Here is a 21,094-nt window from a genome sequence, read left to right on the forward strand (position 1 = left end):
AGATTGATCTGAGAGCCATATGCAGTCATCAAAAGAGCCACATTTGGCTCTTGAGCCATAGGTTCCCTACCCCTGGTGTAGTGTATTGTCTGTCAAAAATGCCAAAGAAAAAGCAACTAACATTTACACCAATTGTATCTAACTTACTAAGCATATTAGTAGGTGATAACTCACTGACTTTCAATTAAAACTGCAAGTGTACTTCTTTTTTCAGATGGTGATCGATTTATGTATTTTTTGGCACCTAAAATGTTATTTCTTAAACAATTTTCTAGGATCACTGCTATGCGCTGCCTGCTTCTCCTGCCGATGTCAAGACCAGACTGACTGAAGCCTTGGTGAGGGTGGAGAGTCTGGAGCACGAGTTGAGGAATGTTAAGGACAGAGAACGGAGGTCCAAGAACACTGTGTTTTGTCTTCTGAAGGATATGAGGGGCAAAAACCTTATCAATGAAGATCTCAAAGAGAAGCTGCATTCATACTCAGGTGAAGTCACACTTATATAGTAGCTCACAAAAGTGAGCACACCATCCCCATTACAGCAACCATTTTTGTTAAATCTTTTCAAGGTACAATACAATACAATACTGTACAAATGAAACCTAGGTCTACTGGATTAGATTTTTATAGCGCGTCAGAGAGAACTGAGAACCTATACTATAGCAGTGTTGATTTACTATTCAATGAAAATAAGTCAAAAGACAGCCATTATTGAATAGCTAGCCGGTAAAACACAAACGAGCACAGCTCATAGTGAAGTTAGTGAACATATCTAATGTGTGTCAATATTTAGTGTGACCACCGTTAGAGACTTGCTATACAAGATGTACACTGACGACTCTAAGGTCAGTCAGGTCCATAAATATTGGGACAGTGACACATTTCTAATCGTTTTTGGCTGTATTCACCACAACAATGGATTTAAAATGACACAAACACAATGTGATTTAACTGCAGGTGTTCAGCTTTAATTTGAGGGTATTTACATCCAATTCCTGCAATAGGTGAATTACAACTATTTGTAAATGTGCCTCACGTGTTTTAAGGGACCAAAAGTAATGGGACAGATGGCTGCTCAGCTGTTCCATTGCCAGGTGTGTGTTATTCCCCCATTATCCCATTTAAATGGAGCAGATATAAGGTCTAGAGCTCATTTCAAGGGTGACTTGTATTTGGAATCTGTTGCTGTCAGCTCTCAGTTAGTGCTGTCAAACTTAAAAAAAAGAGTGATTAAATAATATGATCTGTAATTAGTTAATTTAATCTATTTTTAAATCCCACCTAAAAATGCTGAGAAAAGCACTCAACTTGATGTCAGAATCAGAATCAGAAGAGTTTTTATTGCCATTGTTTGAGAACGGGTTCACAAATTTTACTTGGCGCAATCGTGCAACATAAAACACATATAACACAGAATAGGTAATAACATGAGCTGTAACTGAGCTATCAGATCTTAATGAATTTATGTATTTTCATTTAAAGATGACCTTTGATGATTTTCCTTTTTTCTGACTTACAAATGTTTTGGATGCCTATGAATGTTTTGCAATCGTTTTGTAACTGTGGGTCATTTGTGATGTCACAGATTGATGGATGTTCGAATGCCCTCTTGTGCTGATGCTTGAAGCATCCAGTATTATTCCTTGCCGTTTCATGCTCTCCAACCTGATTTGATATCTATAAAATTTACGTGGGACTGGACCAGTAAGTAGACAATGGATTAGGTGCTAAACTCAGGCGAAAAAGACAGCGCCATTGTGACATTACAACTTGGTTTGAGAAAACACAAAAGAAGGTAGGAAAAACATATTATTTTCATCTAGGGTTGGGCGATATTCCGGTATTATAGGTAATACTGGTATATTTTAGAAAGCTGTATATATTTGAGACAATACCGCCATACCGCCTTTTGATGTGCCTTTGTTACGGCCGGTGCGGTGCCCAGTAGGATCCGGCGGGCGGGAAGGGTCTACCACGCATTTCCGACACTAACCCCCTGCCACATTCACCTTCGCGCACCTTACCTTTTTATTAACCAAAGGTAACACACGCCGGTAAAAAAGATTTAACAGAACAGCTGTCAGAGCCGACAAAAAGCCGCTGCAGCGCTAACTGCTAAAGCTAACAAATACAGTGAAACCCTCGCTGACATCACTCGTTGCTTGGTAACAGACACTGCCTTTTAAAGATACCATCTGAATGCTTCTGTATATATGTATATAGTATAATATTTATTTCCTGTAAACAAGACATGAACATAAATCGTTCTCAGGACTGGACTGTGCACCTTACCTCCTTTTGCACTATTTTTCTTTTCTTCCTATGTTTTGATACTGGAGTTGCTTTTAATCTCATTGTACCTGTGTATAGTGACAATAAAAGGCATTCTATTCTATTATATTCTATTCTACACACGTGCATGCACGCGCTGCTGTCCTATGAAACTTCTCTCAACTGCATATGACATATTTACAGTTTTTTTTTTTTAAGTAAGGCATTAATTACTTTCCCTAGTAATTAATTAAATGTTTTAAAAAGTAATTATATTAGTAATTAAATTACTTTTTTGGTTAATTAACGAGTACATATAATTCATTACTTTTTTAAAGTAATTTGAGAACACTTGTAGCAACAGTAATGTGGTGTTGAGTTGAAACTAAACACTTTATTTAAAATATATATATATCGTATACCGTGACAACAACCTCAAAATACTGGGATATTTCATTTTGGTCCGTATTGCCCATCCTTATTTTCATCTAATCGTGGCATGTGCACAATATCATTGACATGTGACATGCAGTAAGATAAATGATAGCTTTTTTATGCAAATCTGTATTGATCCCGGTTGGGTTGTGTACCTTATGTCTGACAGGCAGTATTGTTTTATGAAATTTATATCGACCGTCACTGAAATGTTTGTCTTCAAGATATATATTTAACAGTGTGCATTTTAGCAACATTTACACCACATTTACACCAAACCATATCTAATACATAGTATCTAGACCAGTTGTCTCCATCCACCAGTCCTGAGAGCATGCAGAACTGATCTGTGAAGAATTTGCTACATAGAAACATACATTTTTTTATAAAGGCCAGCATTTTCTCTGACTTTATTTTTTACCTGTCCCACTCGACACACCACTAAGCTTGTTCATAGATGTATAATAACATTTTGTATAGGAAGTCACCATTTTTCATATTTGTTATATCTTTGTACATGGGACAATGCACTTTAATGAACATATAAATTGGAAATGTGCCAGATTTTGACCAAAAGCTAATCTCCATCTGCAGTCCCCAGCAATTAACCCCAGCAGGTTAATGGTATAGTACCATTGCATGTAGGACCATCTCATCGGAAAGAAACAAGCCCAGGGCTCCCACAAATTCAGTGTTATGGTGAGTTGTATTTTTCATGCACTTATTTTGGTTGTATTTATCTGTCACACGTGGAATGCCGGTGTGTGAAAATAATGCCTACATTAAACCGGTCCCTGGTGACAAAAGGCTTAGGGACCCCTGATCTTGACCACAAGGAAGTGTGTTAAATGTAGGTTAGAATTATCACAGGTCCCAATTACATTTTAATGAAAATAGATGTATAACAAAAATAGTGTAAATACAATTATTGTTTTTAACAGACTTGAACTGATGCAGTCTGTTTTATTAAATAAAACAACAGGTCTATATAAAGTGCTAAAGTTAACGTAACACAAAACAGTATGTAAGTGTTGACTGCCAAACTTATTGCTTTTTCATCTGCTTCAGATAATCTACAATACATAAAACAGTGCTAGCATGTTAACAATAATATAATATTTGTCACAATTAGATGTTAAACTTTGTAAAACGTTCACTTTCAAGACAAACATAGTTGAAGATTTGTTCTCTGGGACATGTATACCCAATATCCCAGCCTTTGTAGAAGGTGAAATATAGTCAGCTGAGTAACTATTTGAAAGGATATTAAAGTGTTTGGAGGATATTGTATATTTTGTAAATCAATAAAATACATCTGAAAAAAAAAACACTTTGCAAAACATTTTCCACTGATTGAAAGACATTTCTAGGTTGATTGGCAACACAATTGACCCTAGTGTGTGAATGTGACATGTGCATGTCCACGTGCACGAACACAGACAGTTACAAAAACACATATCTGGGGTTAAAACGATCTCTGTCCACACAAGTGTACTTTCAAAATTGTCTCTGTCTACACACAAATTCATACAAGTGCTGTCATGCACAAATGTTGTCCAATAGAAGCCTGGAAAAGCAACCACAGCTGACGTGGTGGCATTAAACCTCTGTTATTAGACTTAGACTTCCTTTTATTGTCATTCAAATTTGAACTTTACATTACAGATAAGAATGACATTTCGTTGCATTAGCTCATGGTAGTGCAGGATAAAAGAGCAATAAGGTGCAGAGTGTTTGCATTTACAAAAGAAGGTGCATATATATAAATAGATTACTGTACAGATAAATATATTGAAATTTTGCATATGCATCCACGTTTATGGATGTATGTTATATTGTCTTTATAGTCCAGCGAGTTAATCCGTTTTTTAGGGTAATTGAAGGGATTATTATGATGTGTTCAACAGTATTATTAAGCTTATTTTGATACACTATACATTATCTTTACTGCACTTACTGAAGAGCCCTGAACACTTGTGAAAGTATAACACATTTTATTCACAACATTGTGATATATTACATGCGCAGTGAAGTGTCCATTATTTCTAAAATCAGCGCACACTAAGGGAAACCTCTTGACAAGTTAAGTGCCTAAAGCACACGGACGTGCGTGCCCCTGCAAAACTCTGGGGGAATTATAAAGCATTTAATAATCCATTCATCCATCCATCTTCTTCCGCTTATCCGAGGTCGGGTCGCGGGGGCAGCAGCCTAAGCAGGGAAGCCCAGACTTCCCTCTCCTCAGCCACTTCGTCCTGCTCCTCCAGGGGGATCCCGAGGCGTTCCCAGGCCAGCCGGGAGACATAGTCTTCCCAACGTGTCCTGGGTCTTCCCTGTGGCCTTCTACCGGTCGGACGAAACACCTCCCTACGGAGGCGTTCATGTGGCATCCTGACCAGATGCCCAAACCACCTCATCTGGCTCCTCTCGATGTGGAGGAGCAGCGGCTTTACTTTGAGCTCCTCCCGGATGACAGAGCTTCTCACCCTATCTCTAAAGGAGAGCACCGCCACCCAGCAGAGGAAACTCATTTCGGCCGCCTGTGCCCGTGATCTTGTCCTTTTGGTCATAACCCAAAGCTCCTGACCATAGGTGAGGATGGGAACGTAGACCGACCGGTAAATTGAGAGCTTTGCCTTCCGGCTCAGCTCCTTCTTCACCACAACGGATCGATACAGCATCCGCATTACTGAAGACGCCGAACCGATCCGCCTGTCGATCTCACGATCCACTCTTCCCTCACTCGTGAACAAGACTCCGATGTACTTGAACTCCTCCACTTGGGGCAAGACCAACCAGGAGATGGTACTCCACCCTTTTCCGGGCGAGAACCATGGACTCGGACTTGGAGGTGCTGATTCCCATCCATAAAGTGATATCTTACATGCTCAATGAAGTGTACATTGTTTTTAATATCAGTACACACCAACAATGAAGAAGGACACATCATGTTTTTTTTGGTTTGTTTTTAGCCGCTCAGGCACGTTATGCGCGTACACAGTCGCGCCGGGCTCCATCGACACAAATGGAAGCAACGCACTTAAGTTAACTTAATGATTTGTCGTTAAATAAGGATTAAAAGCATGAGAAAATGTTGCACCTTTCTTATGACACAAAGCAAAAAGTCTTGCTTGTCAAAGTTGTTCCATCAGCTGGAGGTTCGACAGCGATTGTATTCAAAACAGCTGACTGTCATTGGCGCTGGTAGGAGTGTCACAAAGCTAATTTTAATGCATCTTTTTTTTTATCAGTGTTGTCTCAAAATAGCAGAATGTTCATTTTAAAAACATACAGTAAGTCCATGTGTTTAAAGAAAGCGAGGCAGTGTTGTTGGGCTTTGGAAATGACGGCGCACAGTCGCAACGTCATCAGAGAAGTACATGTCTTCGTTTGAGCTGTGTATACGCATATGCTGAGGGTTTTGAAACTCTACACTTTGGCCAGTATTTGCAAAAGTCTGTGTTTTTAAGGACAAAATTATGCAATTGCGTGTGGACAAGAGGCCTAAACGCAGAGATAAGCATGCGTTTATTTAGTATCCGTGTTCGTGTGGACATGGCCTGAGTGTTGTTTGCCTATCTGTGTTGGCCCGAATGCAGCTGGGATAGGCTCCAGCCACCCCCAAGAGGAACAAGCGGTAGACAATGGATGGAGGAGATGTTAGTAATGACTGTCATGACAGGTTTGGACTTTTATTTATTTTATTGTTTTGTTTGTATTGTTTCCTTTCCAGTGCGCTTCTTACCCAGAAGTGACACAATTTCTCCATAGTATGTGTAATAGATAGATGCACATTACCAAATATATATATAAATAAATACCAAATCGGTACAATAAAAATGGTGCTGGTACTTAAAATATGGAAAGTGTACAAATTAATGTTAAAAGAACAAAAACGATGCCTTTTTATTTCAATGGAATTTTGTGACAATTAAGTTAAACAGACTAGTGATTTAAAAATGTCAGTCATATAAATTAGATTATAATTAAGCAATACATTTTAAAATTACTTACGAACTAAAATCCACAACAAATTGTCATAATCATTGCAGCAACAAACAACTTGCTTGGGTGGTAATGTTGGAGGCTTATCATTTTGGGGTTTCGTGAACGCAGCCTTGCTTGCTGCAGTTGTCACTGGTGCATATTGAGGAAGTTCTGGGTTGTCGTTGAGGCTACAGTGGCTTGTGCTGCGGCTAACAGGATTATGAGAGTGGCTGTTGGTGTGTTAAGGTCGGCAATAAAGTTTAGAAATAGTGTTAGACTCTGTGCATCAGTCTGGACAATACATTACTGGCCGAGTCATACCAAAGACTAAAAAAATGGGACACATCCCTGCTTGGCACTCAGCATCAAGGGTTGGAATGGGGGTTGAATCACCAAAATGATTACCGAGCGCGGCCACCGCTGCTGCTCACTGCTCCCCTAACCTCCCAGGAGGTGGAACAAGGGGGTAGGTCAAATGCAGAGGATAATTTCACCACACCTAGTATGTGTGTAACTTCAGTGGTACTTTAACTTTAACTTTAATGATCGTTAATTTGTCCCATTAGTCCTTTCCAAGTTTTCTTGTTGTTCTCATTGGGTTGAGTTTTTTTCTTGCTCTGATGTGGGATCTGGATGTCGTTGTGGTTTGTGCAGCCCTTTGAGACATTTGTGATTAAGGGCTATATAAGTAAACTTTGATTGATTGATTTTATCGTTGTGGTGGTGTTTAGAGACAAAAGGATTAGAAATGTGTCGATGTCCCAATGTTTTAAATCTATACCTCATTTCTGTAGTATAGTCCTTTCAAATGTACAGTAAAAATGCTTCCTAAAATATGAGGGGTGTACTCACCTTATGTGAGATACCACAGTTCCAAAAGCACTGACATGAACATGTCTAAACAAAATTTCAGACTTTCCAGTCCACCTCTTGTCCAAACAGGGCAGTGAGTGCACTAAAGACCAGAGGGAGTTTGTACTCGACCTTCACTTACATGGTCCAAAGACTTATAACTATTTGAGAAAATCTCTCCATCTTCACCTTCCACATCCACACACACTGCAAAGGTATTTCATTTTGACTCTAATTAAAAAAACAATTGGCCCTAGTGTGTGGATGTGAGTGTGAATGTTGTCTGTCTATCTGTGTTGGCCCTGCGATGAGGTGGCGACTTGTCCAGGGTGTACCCCGCCTTCCGCCCGATTGTAGCTGAGATAGGCTCCAGCGCCCCCCGCGACCCCAAAGGGAATAAGCGGTAGAAAATGGATGGATGGATAAAAAAACACAAACAAACATAACATCAACCAATATTTTTTTTGTTCACAAAGGTGGGGGAACTGTTTGGTCTCCAAACCTGACCTTGACTCAACTTTGGAAAAGAGTGAAGAAGTAGAAGAAGACATGAGAGCTTCAAATTAACATAATAAACTAAATGATGCAGCAGTTAAGATATTTAACCAAGCCCTGTCACAAAAACTTGAATAGTCTATTTAAAACAAGAGGATAGGCTCCAGCACCCCCCACGACCCTGTAAGGGACAAGCAGTAGAAATGGATGGATGGATAAAGGTCCACAATCAGATGACAGGAATACCTTGAACCTGCGGTTGTTCTTCTAGCCAGCAGAGGGTAGTAAAAGGCAAAATTATCCTTTTTATAAAGGACATGTACAAATGTGCATATACTGTTTATTTGTCGATATGATTGACACCACAAAGATTGTATTTGTATAGCACAGTATTAAAGTAAATCTTGAATGTAAAAGTTCTACAAGCTTTCATGTTTGCTTTTAAATGTCTCTTGAGACGAAACACACACGCGTAGCGCTTACCTAATGTCTTGTGAGTGTATGCACACTGAACCCAAGAAGTGCTGACCTAATTCGTGCCTGCATGTGACAAATTCTGATGAAATGGCCCAAACCGCTAAGACGTGTTACTCACTAGTACAACACAGATGTCTTAATAAGGTATGCAGCCACAAGATCCTTGTGGGAGAACAAAATATGAAAGCTGCCTCTGTCCCACCTAAGATGAACAAAATAATCAAAACTCATGATTATTTTCTAGGTTTAGACATTTCACGGTCTGCTGCACATGAGTGTAACAGGAGTCATGTATGTGGGCATGAAAGGAGGGTAGAATTAAATAAGATAACTTCCAAGCTGAGTTTTGAATGACGCTGTCGTTGTATTTTGCAGTATTGTGCATCATACTAGAGCTGTTTCTTATATTTTGGTCCCTTTGACAAGTAAAGTTAGAGGGGTAAAATATAAATAAATAGTAACAAGCGCTGTTACTTTAATAACTCTTGGAAAATTAAAACAGAGCATTATTTGTTTTTTAAAGTGAGATTTCTTGATAATGATATTTAATGTTTTATATTGTTGTAAAGTTTATTGCATAAATTTAATCTGGATCTGTTGTTGTGGTTACTGTTGTCTTTATAGACAACAAGGAAGAGGCCATGAAGTCACACGATGAACTCAAAATATGTTTTTCTGTCAATGTCCTTCGGTATCTTATTTTAAATTGATAAGAAAACCGCCTTCCCATTATCCAACCATCTTTATGTGCAACCAAATCTGCATTGTTTTAAAAAAATAACCAGCTGCAATCCTCCTAAATTCCAAATAGTTGATTTCCAGACTAAAACTAAATTATAACTCGATAAACGCTTTTATTAAACGAGGGAGTCTGTGTCAGGATCCCTCACGACAGGTAGGATTTATGTTTCATGTTCCTGTGTTTTTGGTATTATTACCTGTCCGCCCTCATTCTCACCCCAGATTTTCACTGGATGCGTAACCACTGCTAAACAACGCCGCCATGGAACGTTTCTGCCAACCGCTGTTCAACAATCCCCACGGCCATTTGATGCGCAGTGTTGTGGCTACGGCGCACAGCGAAATAGCGCAGACTTTTATGAGATCTCCCAAATCCTCTCGTAATCATGTGATATGGGGAGTTGCAGTAAAGTGAACCACAAACAGTAAGGTTCATGAGTGGGCAGGTAGGCAGTGCTAAAGAAGTCTGATGAAGCGGAGCTGTCAGTGGCAAGTTGAGGCACAGTTCATCGTCTCTCCGTGTACAGTATGGACCAATGAAGCCTCTTGCTTCTTCTCCCTCTACATTGCTCCTGGGAGGAAAGCAGACACCGGCTACAAGAACAACACTCCTCCCTCCCTTCCTCCCCTCAGTGCCTCAGAGCCACAGCTTACTCCTTCCCTGCAGCATAATGATGTGTCTCTGATCTGCAGCCTTTGCTCGGTTCCCCTGATGTGGTTGGACACATTCCTCCTGGCTGAGCCTGTCCGTGTCATGACCAAGTACCCAGTGTCGCTTCATGCAAGCAGTCGCTCCTGACGCCATTCTTTTTGCAGAACTTTCAGTTTGCTTCCATGAAATATGCGATGGTCGCAGGAGTGCACGGTTCCTCTTCAGCTGCTACTACACTCTGTTTTCACCCTGGCAGCCGGCCATGAAGGGCTGGACTTCCCTCACTTTGCAGGACAAGGTCAGTGTGAACCTCATTCATTTCTCTGCATACCTAAACGTAATGCATGACTTCAAAAGGTGAATACGCTCATTGAGCGACAGGAACAGGAGATCAGATTCATTGCAATATTCAAATGAACTTATCCTAAACCTAAACAGTACTTATCCAGGGTGTACCTTGCCTTTCGCCCAAGTGCAGCTGGGATAGGCCCCAGGCCCCCCGGGACCCCGAAAGGGACAGGTGGTAGAATTGGATTATCCTAACAGAGCTAGCACTACTACTGTAGTTTGTAAATTGTAGACAGGGGACTTAAATTGACTAAACTGTAGAGCAGGGGTCACCAAAACTTTCGACTCGGGAGCTACCGGTACATTGAGTCAAAATAATTTGTGTGTGTGTTTGTGAATTTGTGCGTATATATATATATATATATAAATATTTACATGTATATGTGTATGTAAATATATATGTGTTTATATATATATATACTGTATGTATATACAGTATATATACAAATATATGTATACATATATATGTATATATATATATCTATCTATACAGTATATGTATACATACATATATATATATACAAATATATGTATACATATATATGTATATATATATATATATATATATATATATATATACAGTATATGTATACATACATATATATATATATATATATATATATATATATATATATATATATATACGTATATATGTGTACATATATACGTATATATGAGTGTGAATGTTGTCTGTCTATCTGTGTTGGCCCTGCGATGAGGTGGCGACTTGTCCAGGGTGTACCCCGCCTTCCGCCCGATTGTAGCTGAGATAGGCTCCAGCGACCCCAAAGGGAATAAGCGGTAGAAAATGGATGGATGGATGTGTACATATATATATATATATATATATTTATATATATATATATATATATACACATGTAAATATTTATATATATATCACATGCATTTTGACGAAAATTGGCCGACACCGATCGGCATTCCATGCTTTGTAAATTGGATTTGGGTCTATTTATTTTGTTAGCGTTACTGAATACGAAAACCCCCGAGTTTCTCCTTCAAACAGGCTAGTTAGTAAAAGGTACTATACATCAGATGTTAAGAGATAGTACTTCCATGCCCTAAATCAGGGTTATCAACTGTAGGCCTGGCGGCCTGCGTGTTCAGTTAGAAATACTTGAAAGACCCTAATATGTTTGCAGCAGATTCCTAAAAACAATAGAGCGCTGTCATTATAACTAGCTTTTTGGCACTAGGTGTTTAAAAACAGAAGCACGCACAATTGTTTTTCTTTTGAATTCAGTAACACTAACAAAATAAATAGACACAAATCAAATGTCCAAGCAGATAATGCTAGTTTTCGGGAATAATAAAACGTAGGAATAATAGTAATAGGAAAAATGTTGAACAATTGAATAGCCTCATATGAATAAGCCACTGCACTGTAGTTCATTTACCATATAGTCCCATTCCAACTGTACTGCATTAAATTCTCCAGGTCATGTTCCTCAGCCAGGGTCCATCACCCACCCAGTGAGAACCAACGCTGATGGAGACTTCCTGTCCCACTCTCTATCTCACAATTACAAGCATGGGCAAGTCAGGCACAACCGACAACCCTTCGCCTCCAAGTCTCAGGTTTACTACAAGCTAGACTACACGGGTCGCACTTTATTGTTCAATTTGACCGCAAACAATCGGCTCGTTTCGAGCGACTATATCCTGGAGAGGCGTAATGGAGGCACCAAAAGGACTGAGAGTGACCGTCCCTCTGCTGGGATGTCCTGCCATCTACTTGGCACCGTGGTGGATTCAGGGGTGAAAGGAACTGCTGCCATCAGCACATGCAATGGAATGGTAAGCAATCCTGTTATTATGCCGAAAACGTGGTATTGTTTATAGCTTTTCATATAGGAAACGTTTAAAATGATCCACTGCTTGCTGGGCTATTTTTGGCCTGATGATGCTGTCATCAGTCAGGCTACAACTGTCTAAATATGACAGTATCCTGTCTGTTTTGGTTTTCCCTTCAAAGAGTTCCTGACACTATTTGCAGAATGGCCACACCGCAGACTTGCTGACGGCTGCTGCGATGAGACCCTTTAGTCAATCACCATCACTTAAACAGCTTCTACCTGTTACTGAACTAGTTCTCGGTACAGTGGACCCTCAGCTCGATTGGTTAGGCAGGCTGACATCTTACAATGTAAAAAGTACAAGTTAAACATGTTCAATCAATCAATCAATCAATCAATGTTTGTTTATATAGCCCTAAATCACAAGTGTCTCAAAGGGCTGCACAAGCCACAACGACATCCTCGGTACAGAGCCCACATAAGGGCAAGGAAAAACTCACCCCAGTGGGACGTCGATGTGAATGACTATGAGAAACCTTGGAGAGGACCGCATATGTGGGTAACCCCCCCCCCCCCCCCCCCTCTAGGGGAGACCGAATGCATTGGATGTCGAGTGGGTCTGACATAATATTGTGAGAGTCCAGTCCATAGTGGATCCAACATAATAGTAAGAGTCCAGTCCATAGTGGGGCCAGCAGGAAACCATCCCGAGCGGAGACGGGTCAGCAGCGCAGAGATGTTCCCAACGAATGCACAGGCGAGCGGTCCACCCTGGGTCCCGACTCTGGACAGCTAGCATGTTCTAAAAGATGATCAAGAAACCATACCCAAACAAAGACAATACACTGCCAATTATTTGCCACTTGCCAAGATTTAACATTTTCCATCCCCATCCATTTTCTACCGCTTGTCCCTTTCGGGGTCGCGGTGGGTGCTGGAGCCTATCACATGCCTTCTGCATTCGGGCAGAAGGCAGCGTACACCCTGGACAAGTCGCCACCTCATCGCAGGGCCAACACAGGTAGACAGACAACTTTCACACTCACATTCACACACTAGGGCCCATTTAGTGTTGCTAATCAACCTATCCCCATCATATAAAAATCTAAATTTAGGATTTCTTATTAAGTAAATTTATCTGTCCATGCAGCTAGTTTATTTTACTAGTTTTTAGTATTCATTTCCTAAAATCTAGTATTTCTATCTTATATTTTGACAGCTCTTTTTTGCAGTGTACAAAGCAGCTTGGTATCTGCTGAACTAGCCTTCCAGTCTGTCAAGTTCCTTTTTTAAACTTTAATCATGTTTTGGAGTGCATAGAAAAGCGGAAAGGAAAAAAAAACACTAACAGAGACAATGTTATAATAACGGAAAGTACAAATCTGCTCAGTCAGCATTAATACTGCTGATGAGTTCATTGTAAACCACAGTACGGCAAGTGTAACATGCATGAGTCCCACACAAACAGTAGAGTAGCGTGACCGACATTTTAAAGCGCATGCAGACGTAGCTAAAGCTGCTAGATGCTCACCAATCATGATCATATAATAAACTTCAAATGCATCAACTGGCATCTTGTGGAGTATATGACAAAAATATTATGCAGTAGCATAATATAGACCTCATATCTTAAAATGTAAATGTTTCTTTTCTTTCAGAGAACCTATTCTGATATACAGTATTACCCAGAATTTTAGGTCAGCAAAACTGCACTGTTTTTAAAAACCCTAGTGAGTCCACTTTATAGGAGGTGGAACCTCTTCCAGCTGCAGCCTCAAAAAGGAGGCATAATGCTCACACAAAATGAATGAAGAATAAAACTTTTGGGGGAAATTGGTAAAATTATATAGGATAATTCTCACTTCATTTAAAAGCGTTTTGCACTGAATCTTGGCCGTTTCCTGAGGCACACCGCCAAACGAGAACAAACAAGTTCAGACCTATTATACCACTTTTTCTTTACCTCAATTAAAGGCCCGCCTTCTGACACGTAGACAAATGCTTTTGACCTGTAAGGAAAGAATTTACTCAGGCTGACATCCGATGATCACATCACAAATGTATTAGTTTCAACAGTCTGGTTGGGAGAAAGATGAAAGGTAGTCATTGTACTCTAATGAGCAACCTATGTCCCACCAATAACTGCAGTTAAGGTCACACACTGGCAACAGCGGGGACTTTATCCTGTAGTTGCACAACGAAACCAATCCACAGAAGCAGGAAATGGCCATAAAGCAGTTCCACATGGTCTCTGTATTTACAACAAAGATCTGTGCTTTGTTAACCACACCTGTGGTTCTTTCACTTTGCACCAAAACACCTTTCTCAGGTTAAAGGTCTCCAGAGGGCGTTTGATAAGTCTTGCCTCATAATTTAGAGCAAGACACTTTACTAAGTTTCTTCAGATTTTTTTCCCAAAATGATACGCACTGAGGGCTACATTTCTTCTTTCATTCTTATTTTGTACTGAATAAACTGCAATGTCAGTGCAAAGTGCTTCCATACAATATGTTAATACTTTATTTCACCATATAATACATTTAAAGCTAGCAGTACTTAAGCGCATTCAATTTTGGAACAAATGGTCAGGAGCACACATAGTGCAAATAAAAGTGGGCACAAGCCCAGACTTCCATTTGCTTTACAGATTATATGAATCATGCATAGCGATGAATGTTTGGATGGGCCTCCCAGTAGCATTCCTTCCTGGACCATCTGCACTCCACCCCCTGCTTTGCTCGTGGAAGTTAAACATATATAGGAGATGACATGAAGCTATGATAGCACCAAACGTACAGTGCATCCAGAAAGTATTCACAGCACTTCACTTTTTCCACAATTTGTTATGTCACAGCCTTATTCCAAAATGAAATAAAATATATTTTCTCCTCAAAATTTTACACACAATCCCCTATAATGACAATGTGAAAAAGTAAAAAAATAAAATAAAAATTGCAAACATATATATAAAAAAAATCATATGTACATAAGTATTCAAAGCATTTGTTCAATATTTTGTTGATGCAGCAATTACAGCTTCAAGTCTTTTTGAATACAATGCCACAAGCTTGGCACACCTATCTTTGGGCAGTTTCTCACATTCCTCTTTGCCTATACCTCTTTGCAGCATCTTTCAAGCTTCATCGGGTTGGATGAGAACTGTTGGTTTTCAATGTCTCTGTGCATTGCTGCATTCATCTTTCCATTTATCCTTTTTCTTTTTTTAAACATTTGTTTATTGGATTTTGGACATATGCAGTCCAGAAATACAATTAAAAACATGTCAAATGTTTTTTTTTTGTCCCCTAAACAAGTAACCCACAAACATTATACATTCAAATAAAAAAAACATGCATTAGTCACATAAGTACTTATGTGACTAATGTATGTCAACATTCCTGAATGTCCTCAACACGATGTAGCAATACACAAAAGCAGACAAAAGGCTCATCAGTTATTTACCTTTCAATTACTTTTCACTCTGGGATACAATTTGAGATCAGTCTCTTTTACATATTTTAGGAAACCACCCCATACTTCCTGAAATTTCAAAAGACAACCGTTCAATGTCAGCCTACTTTTGTCCAATTTAAGCAATATCTCTAATCCAGCGGGTGTGGCAGGGAAGCGCTGCAGTCTTCCAATTTAGCATAATGAGTCTTTTTGCCAACAAAGTAGTAAACACTAGTACCAAGTTATTTTTGGATTTGCTCAGAGAAAATGACCGAGGAGTTATCCCAAATAGTTCGCTTAGAGGATTCGGTTCGATCTTTTTGCCAGTTATTAAGGACAAAGTATTAAACATTTCAGTCAAATAACTGCACAGGGATGGGAAAAGACAAAATATATGCTTAGTTAGCTGGAGACTGTTGACACTGATCAGATAATACTGATACTGATACCGTCATACATTTTAGCCAGTCGAACTTTGGTATAATAGGTACGATGTATTAGCTTGTATTGAATAAGGCTGTCTAGCACAAATAGGAGACTTAGGAACTCTACTTAAAATCTCTGCCCAGCTTTCCTCAGATAGGGTCACTCTTAAGTCACCCTCCTAAAGTGACTTCATTGAATTCAGAGATTCAGGGCGTAAATAAAAAATGTGATTGTAAATACGTGTAATTGATTCTTTTAATGTCAGATGTGGTGTCAAAAAAGCATCTAAAGCTGTCTGTCTGTTAGTTTGGAAACCCGGGAAAAGCATTACGAACAAAACTGTGGATCTGTAAATGTCTACTAAAGTGTTGATTAGGGAGTGAAAATGTATCACAAAATTGCTGGAAAGAGGCAAAAATGTTGTCAATGTATACATCTTTAATGTTGTTTATCCCCAGACCTGACTATCTTTAAAAGGCAAGAGAGAGAGGGAAAACATGGTTAGCAGTGATGGGTGCAAGACTAGAAATAGTCTGTAGGACAAAATAGCACTTCAAATGAATCCAAATTCTCAATGAACATGCAAACTTCACACAGAAAGACCCAGAGCCCGGGTATCCAACCCAGGATCTTCTTATTGTGAGGCACACGCACTATACCCTGTGACACAATGCTGCCCAGGAGCTTAATACATGAAATAAAATGGTTACCAAAGTCAAATCTCTCTAGGACATAAAATAGATAATTTACATAAAAAATTCAAATGCCTTTTCAGCATCCATAGATATCACTGCCTCTTCAGTATTAAGAGCAGGTACATCTTACAATATATTGAAAAACATCAAAGGTTAGGAAAGGAGTGCCTATTCCGAATGAAACCGGTTTGAGCCGCGTTAATGATAGAAGGGAGAATAGTATCCAGACGTAAAGCCGGCAGTTTAGATAACGATTTTAAGTCCACATTTAACAGACTGATAGGGCGATACGAAGTGCACGACAAAGGGTCCTTGCCTTTTTTCAAGAGGAGAGAAATTGAAGCTTGGTTGAGCATTTGCAGGAGGCGGCCAGATTCAAACAATTGTACATGTCCAATAATCGGGAGGCTAGCTTATGCCAAACATTTTTGAAAAATTCATGAGGATAGCCATCTTCTCCTGGGGAATTTCCATTTTGTAGTGATAACACTGCAACATTTAATTCCGCAGCAGTAATTGGTCTGTCTAACTCTACAGCAGCAGACTGATCAACCGAGGGAATCTCCTGATCGGCAAAATCAATTATCAAGCTCAGGAGTAGAACAATGAAATTGAGTAGAGTAGGACGACGCATAAAAATTCCTAAATATAAACCCCAAAACCAGTGAAGTTGGCACGTTGTGTAAATAAAAACAGAATACAATGATTTTGAAAGTAATTTTCAACCTATATTCAATTGAATCAGAATCAGAAATACTTTATTAATCCCAGAGGGGAAAATTAAGATTTTCAGCACAATCCCATTGAAGAGCAGACAAACATTACAGGGAGACAGAACAGGATCGCTGACGGGTCTGCCAACTTCCGGCGCCCCTTACAAAAAAGGTGAGAAACAGGTAAAAGCTGGGGAGGGGGTGGGGATGAGAGAGAAAAAATATTTGGTGTAAGCCTGGGCCCCTGGAGAGGGGGTCCAGACTGAGGCCAAGGGAAATAAACCTCATAGCCATAGCACACATAAACATGTGTGTAAGAGGGAAGGACATTAAAGACATTAAAAGAGCAGAGCAAACAGTCACAAAAGTAAAACAACAACAACAACAACAAACATATACACTGTGGTGGCCTCTGCGGTGTTCCACGCCATCGTCTGCTGGGGGGTGGGGTAGGAGCATGGCCAGAGACAGGAGCAGACCCAACAAAGCAACCAAGATTGCCGAATCCAACCTCAACCGCCCACCAACTCTCGGCCAGTGTCCAGTCCGCATGGATGAGCGAGGATACGTCCAAGGAGACCGAGGTGTCCGATACCTGCTCATTCAGCCAAGACACTGTGAAGCTTGTCCGTCCCGGCGCTCAGCGCCAGCTCCGCAGCCCTGTCTCTTCATCCGCATCTCCTCCAGTCTCTCCAAACAGACTCTGGTGTGGCAGAGCAGCTGGTCTCCATGACCAAAAGGCTCCCGGGAGGCAGGTCCAAAAGTTCACAAAAAAGCACCGCAGAAGTCACGAAAGTGCCACCCCTTGTCGCACAGTCCCAAAGGGTCCCGAACCAAAAGGCAAAAACCCCCCTCAAAAAACACATGAAAACAAGAGGGAAACATCAGGAATACAAAAGGAGGCCACAAGAGCACAGAGCTCCTGCCAACAGCAGCCACTACAGCGGCGCCATCTTGAGAAAAAGAAAAAAAAATAGACTGCAAAGACAAGATACTTAACGTTCAAACTGGAAAACTTTGTTATTTTTTGCAAATATTAGCTAATTTGGAATTTGATGCCTGCAACATGTTTCAAAAAAGCTGGCACAAGTGGCAAAACAGACTGAGAAAGTTGAGGAATGCTCATCAAACACTTATTTGGAACATCCCACAGTTGAACAGGCTAATTGGGAACCGGTGGGTGCCATATCGGTATAAAAGTAGATTCCATGAAATGCTCAGTCATTCACAAACAAGGGTGAGGCGAGGGTCACCACTTTGTGAACAAATGCGTGAGCATATTGACGAACAGTTTAGTTTGAGAACAACATTTCTCAATGAGCTATTGCAAGGAATTTAGGGATTTCACCATCTACGGTCCGTAATATCATCAAAAGGTTCAGAGAATCTGGAGAAATCACTGCACATAACATTGAATGCCTGTGACCTTGGATCCCTCAGGCGGTACTGCATCAAAAACCGACATCAATGTGTAAAGGATATCACCACATGGGCTCAGGAACACTTCAGAAAACCACTGTAAGTAACCACAGTTTGTCGCTACATCTGTAAATGAAATTTAAAACTCTACTATGCAAAGCGAAATAAATTTATCAACAACACCCAGAAACGCCGCTGGCTTCGCTGGGCCGAGGTCTTCTAAGATGGACTGATGCCAATCCACATTTCAAATTGTTTTTGGAAACTGTGGACGTCATGTCCTCCGGAACAAAGAGGAAAAGAACCATCCGGATTGTTACAGGCGCAAAGTTCAAAAGCCAGCATCTGTGCAAAGCATGGGTAACTTACACATCTGTGAAGGCACCATTAATGCTGAAAGGTACATACAGGTTTTGGAGCACCATATGTTGCCATCCAAGCAAAGTTATGATGGACGCCCCTGGTTATTTCAGCAAGACAATGCCAAGCCACGTGTTACAACAGCGTGGCTTCATAGCAAAAGAGTGCGGGTACTAGACTAGCCTGCCTGTAGTCCAGACCTGTCTCCCATTGAAAATGAGTGGCGCATTATGAAGCCTAAAATACCACAACGGAGACCCCGGACTGTTGAACAACTTAAACTGTACATCAAGCAAGAATGGGAAAGAATTCCACCTGAAAAGCTTCACAAATTGATCTCCTCAGTTCCCAAACGTTAACTGAGTGTTGTCAAAAAGAAAGGTCATGTAACGCAGTGGTAAAAATGCCCCTGTGCCAACTTTTTTGCAATGTGTTGCTGCCATTATATTCTAAGTTAATGATTATTTGAAAAAAAAAATGTGTTTCTCAGTTTGAACAATAAATATCTTGTCTTTGCAGTCTATTCAATTGAATATAAGTTGAAAATGATTTGCGAATCATTGTATTCAGTTTTTATTTACGAATTACACAACGTGCTAACTTCACTGGTTTTGGGTTTTGCACACTATTTGATCTCAAGATTATTTGTAACTATTGAATCTACGGAATACAAAATATTGGGATGCTGATATCTGGCGTAGTTGATGAGCTAATAGTTTACCAGCTTTATTGCCATTTTCATATAACTGAAATCTTAAACAAAGTATTTGTTCAGTAGCACGGTCTGTCACAAAGACATCCAGTTCTGCCTGTAGAGAGAGCCTTTCCTTATAAGTGTCTAGATTTTGAGAGGTGAAGTACAAATTATCTAACAGAGATATGTGTTGTGTCAAACTAGTCAATGTATTTTCTTCCTGAAATTTTTCTCATAACTTTTATAGGATATTATCTCCCTCCTAATGTAGGCCTTGTGCACCTGCCAGACTACAGAGGCTGGCATCCCAGGAGTCTTGTTCAAGAGCACAAAAAATGTATTTGATGCAAAAAAAAATCCACAAAGTTCTCATTTAAAAGTAATCGTATATTTAGATGCCACGGCTGATTGTCAGGTTTTTAAAGAATAAATCCATTGACATTGGAGCATGATTAGAGATAACAATTGCATCATGTTTGCATATAGATATACAAACCCCGTTTCCATATTAGTTGGGAAATTGTGTTAGATGTAAATATAAACGGAATATAATGATTTGCAAATCCTTTTCAACCCATATTCAATTGAATGCACTACAAAGACAAGATATTTGATGTTCAAACTCATAAACTTTATTTTTTTTTTGCAAATAATAATTAACTTAGAATTTCATAGCTGCAACACGTGCCAAAGTAGTTGGAAAAGGGCATGTTCACCACTGTGTTACATGGCCTTTCCTTTTAACAACACTCAGTAAACGTTTGGGAACTGAGGAGACACATTTTTTAAGCTTCTCAGGTGGAATTCTTTCCCATTCTTTTTTTGATGTACAGCTTAAGTTGTTCAACAGTCCGGGGGTCTCCGTTGTGGTATTTTAGGCTTCATAATGCGCCACACATTTTCAATGGGAGACAGGTCTGGACTACAGGCAGGCCAGTCTAGTACCCGCACTCTTTTACTATGAAGCCACGTTGATGTAACACGTGGCTTGGCATTGTCTTGCTGAAATAAGTAGGGGCGTCCATGGTAACGTTGCTTGGATGGCAACATATGTTGCTCCAAAACCTGTATGTACCTTTCAGCATTAATGGCGCCTTCACAGATGTGTAAGTTACCCATGTCTTGGGCACTAATACACCCCCATACCATCACAGATGCTGGCTTTTCAACTTTGCACCTATAACAATCCGGATGGTTCTTTTCCTCTTTGGTCCGGAGGACACGACGTCCACAGTTTCCAAAAACAATTTGAAATGTGGACT

At 39.9% G+C, this 21,094-nt stretch overlaps 2 protein-coding genes across 7 annotated transcripts in view; both read left to right on the forward strand.

Annotated features, from left to right (window-relative positions):
• Window positions 1-9,557, forward strand: part of LOC133575832 (THAP domain-containing protein 6) — a 16,778-nt gene extending 7,221 nt beyond the window's left edge. For 2 of the 5 annotated variants that reach the window (XM_061928695.1, XM_061928697.1), the window contains 3 exons: window positions 276-486; window positions 7,607-7,760; window positions 8,022-8,701. In XM_061928695.1, the coding sequence (XP_061784679.1) occupies window positions 276-486; window positions 7,607-7,760; window positions 8,022-8,112 (456 nt within the window). In that variant the 3' untranslated portion in view covers window positions 8,113-8,701. Of the gene's footprint in view, window positions 1-275; window positions 487-7,606; window positions 7,761-8,021; window positions 8,702-9,480 lie in introns of those variants that run through there. The other 3 variants (XM_061928696.1, XM_061928699.1, XM_061928698.1) reach the window with 3 other exon arrangements.
• A 343-nt stretch (window positions 9,558-9,900) lies between these two features.
• Window positions 9,901-21,094, forward strand: part of adamts12 (ADAM metallopeptidase with thrombospondin type 1 motif, 12) — a 46,692-nt gene continuing 35,498 nt past the window's right edge. The window contains exons 1-2 of one of the 2 annotated variants that reach the window (XM_061928689.1): window positions 9,963-10,208; window positions 11,715-12,073. In XM_061928689.1, coding sequence (XP_061784673.1) covers window positions 10,100-10,208; window positions 11,715-12,073 — 468 coding nt within the window. In that variant the 5' untranslated portion in view covers window positions 9,963-10,099. Of the gene's footprint in view, window positions 10,209-11,714; window positions 12,074-21,094 lie in introns of both variants that reach the window. The other variant, XM_061928691.1, reaches the window with a different exon arrangement.

The sequence above is a fragment of the Nerophis lumbriciformis genome, linkage group LG33 (assembly GCF_033978685.3).
Source record: "Nerophis lumbriciformis linkage group LG33, RoL_Nlum_v2.1, whole genome shotgun sequence".
NCBI classification, from domain to species: Eukaryota; Metazoa; Chordata; class Actinopteri; order Syngnathiformes; family Syngnathidae; genus Nerophis; species Nerophis lumbriciformis.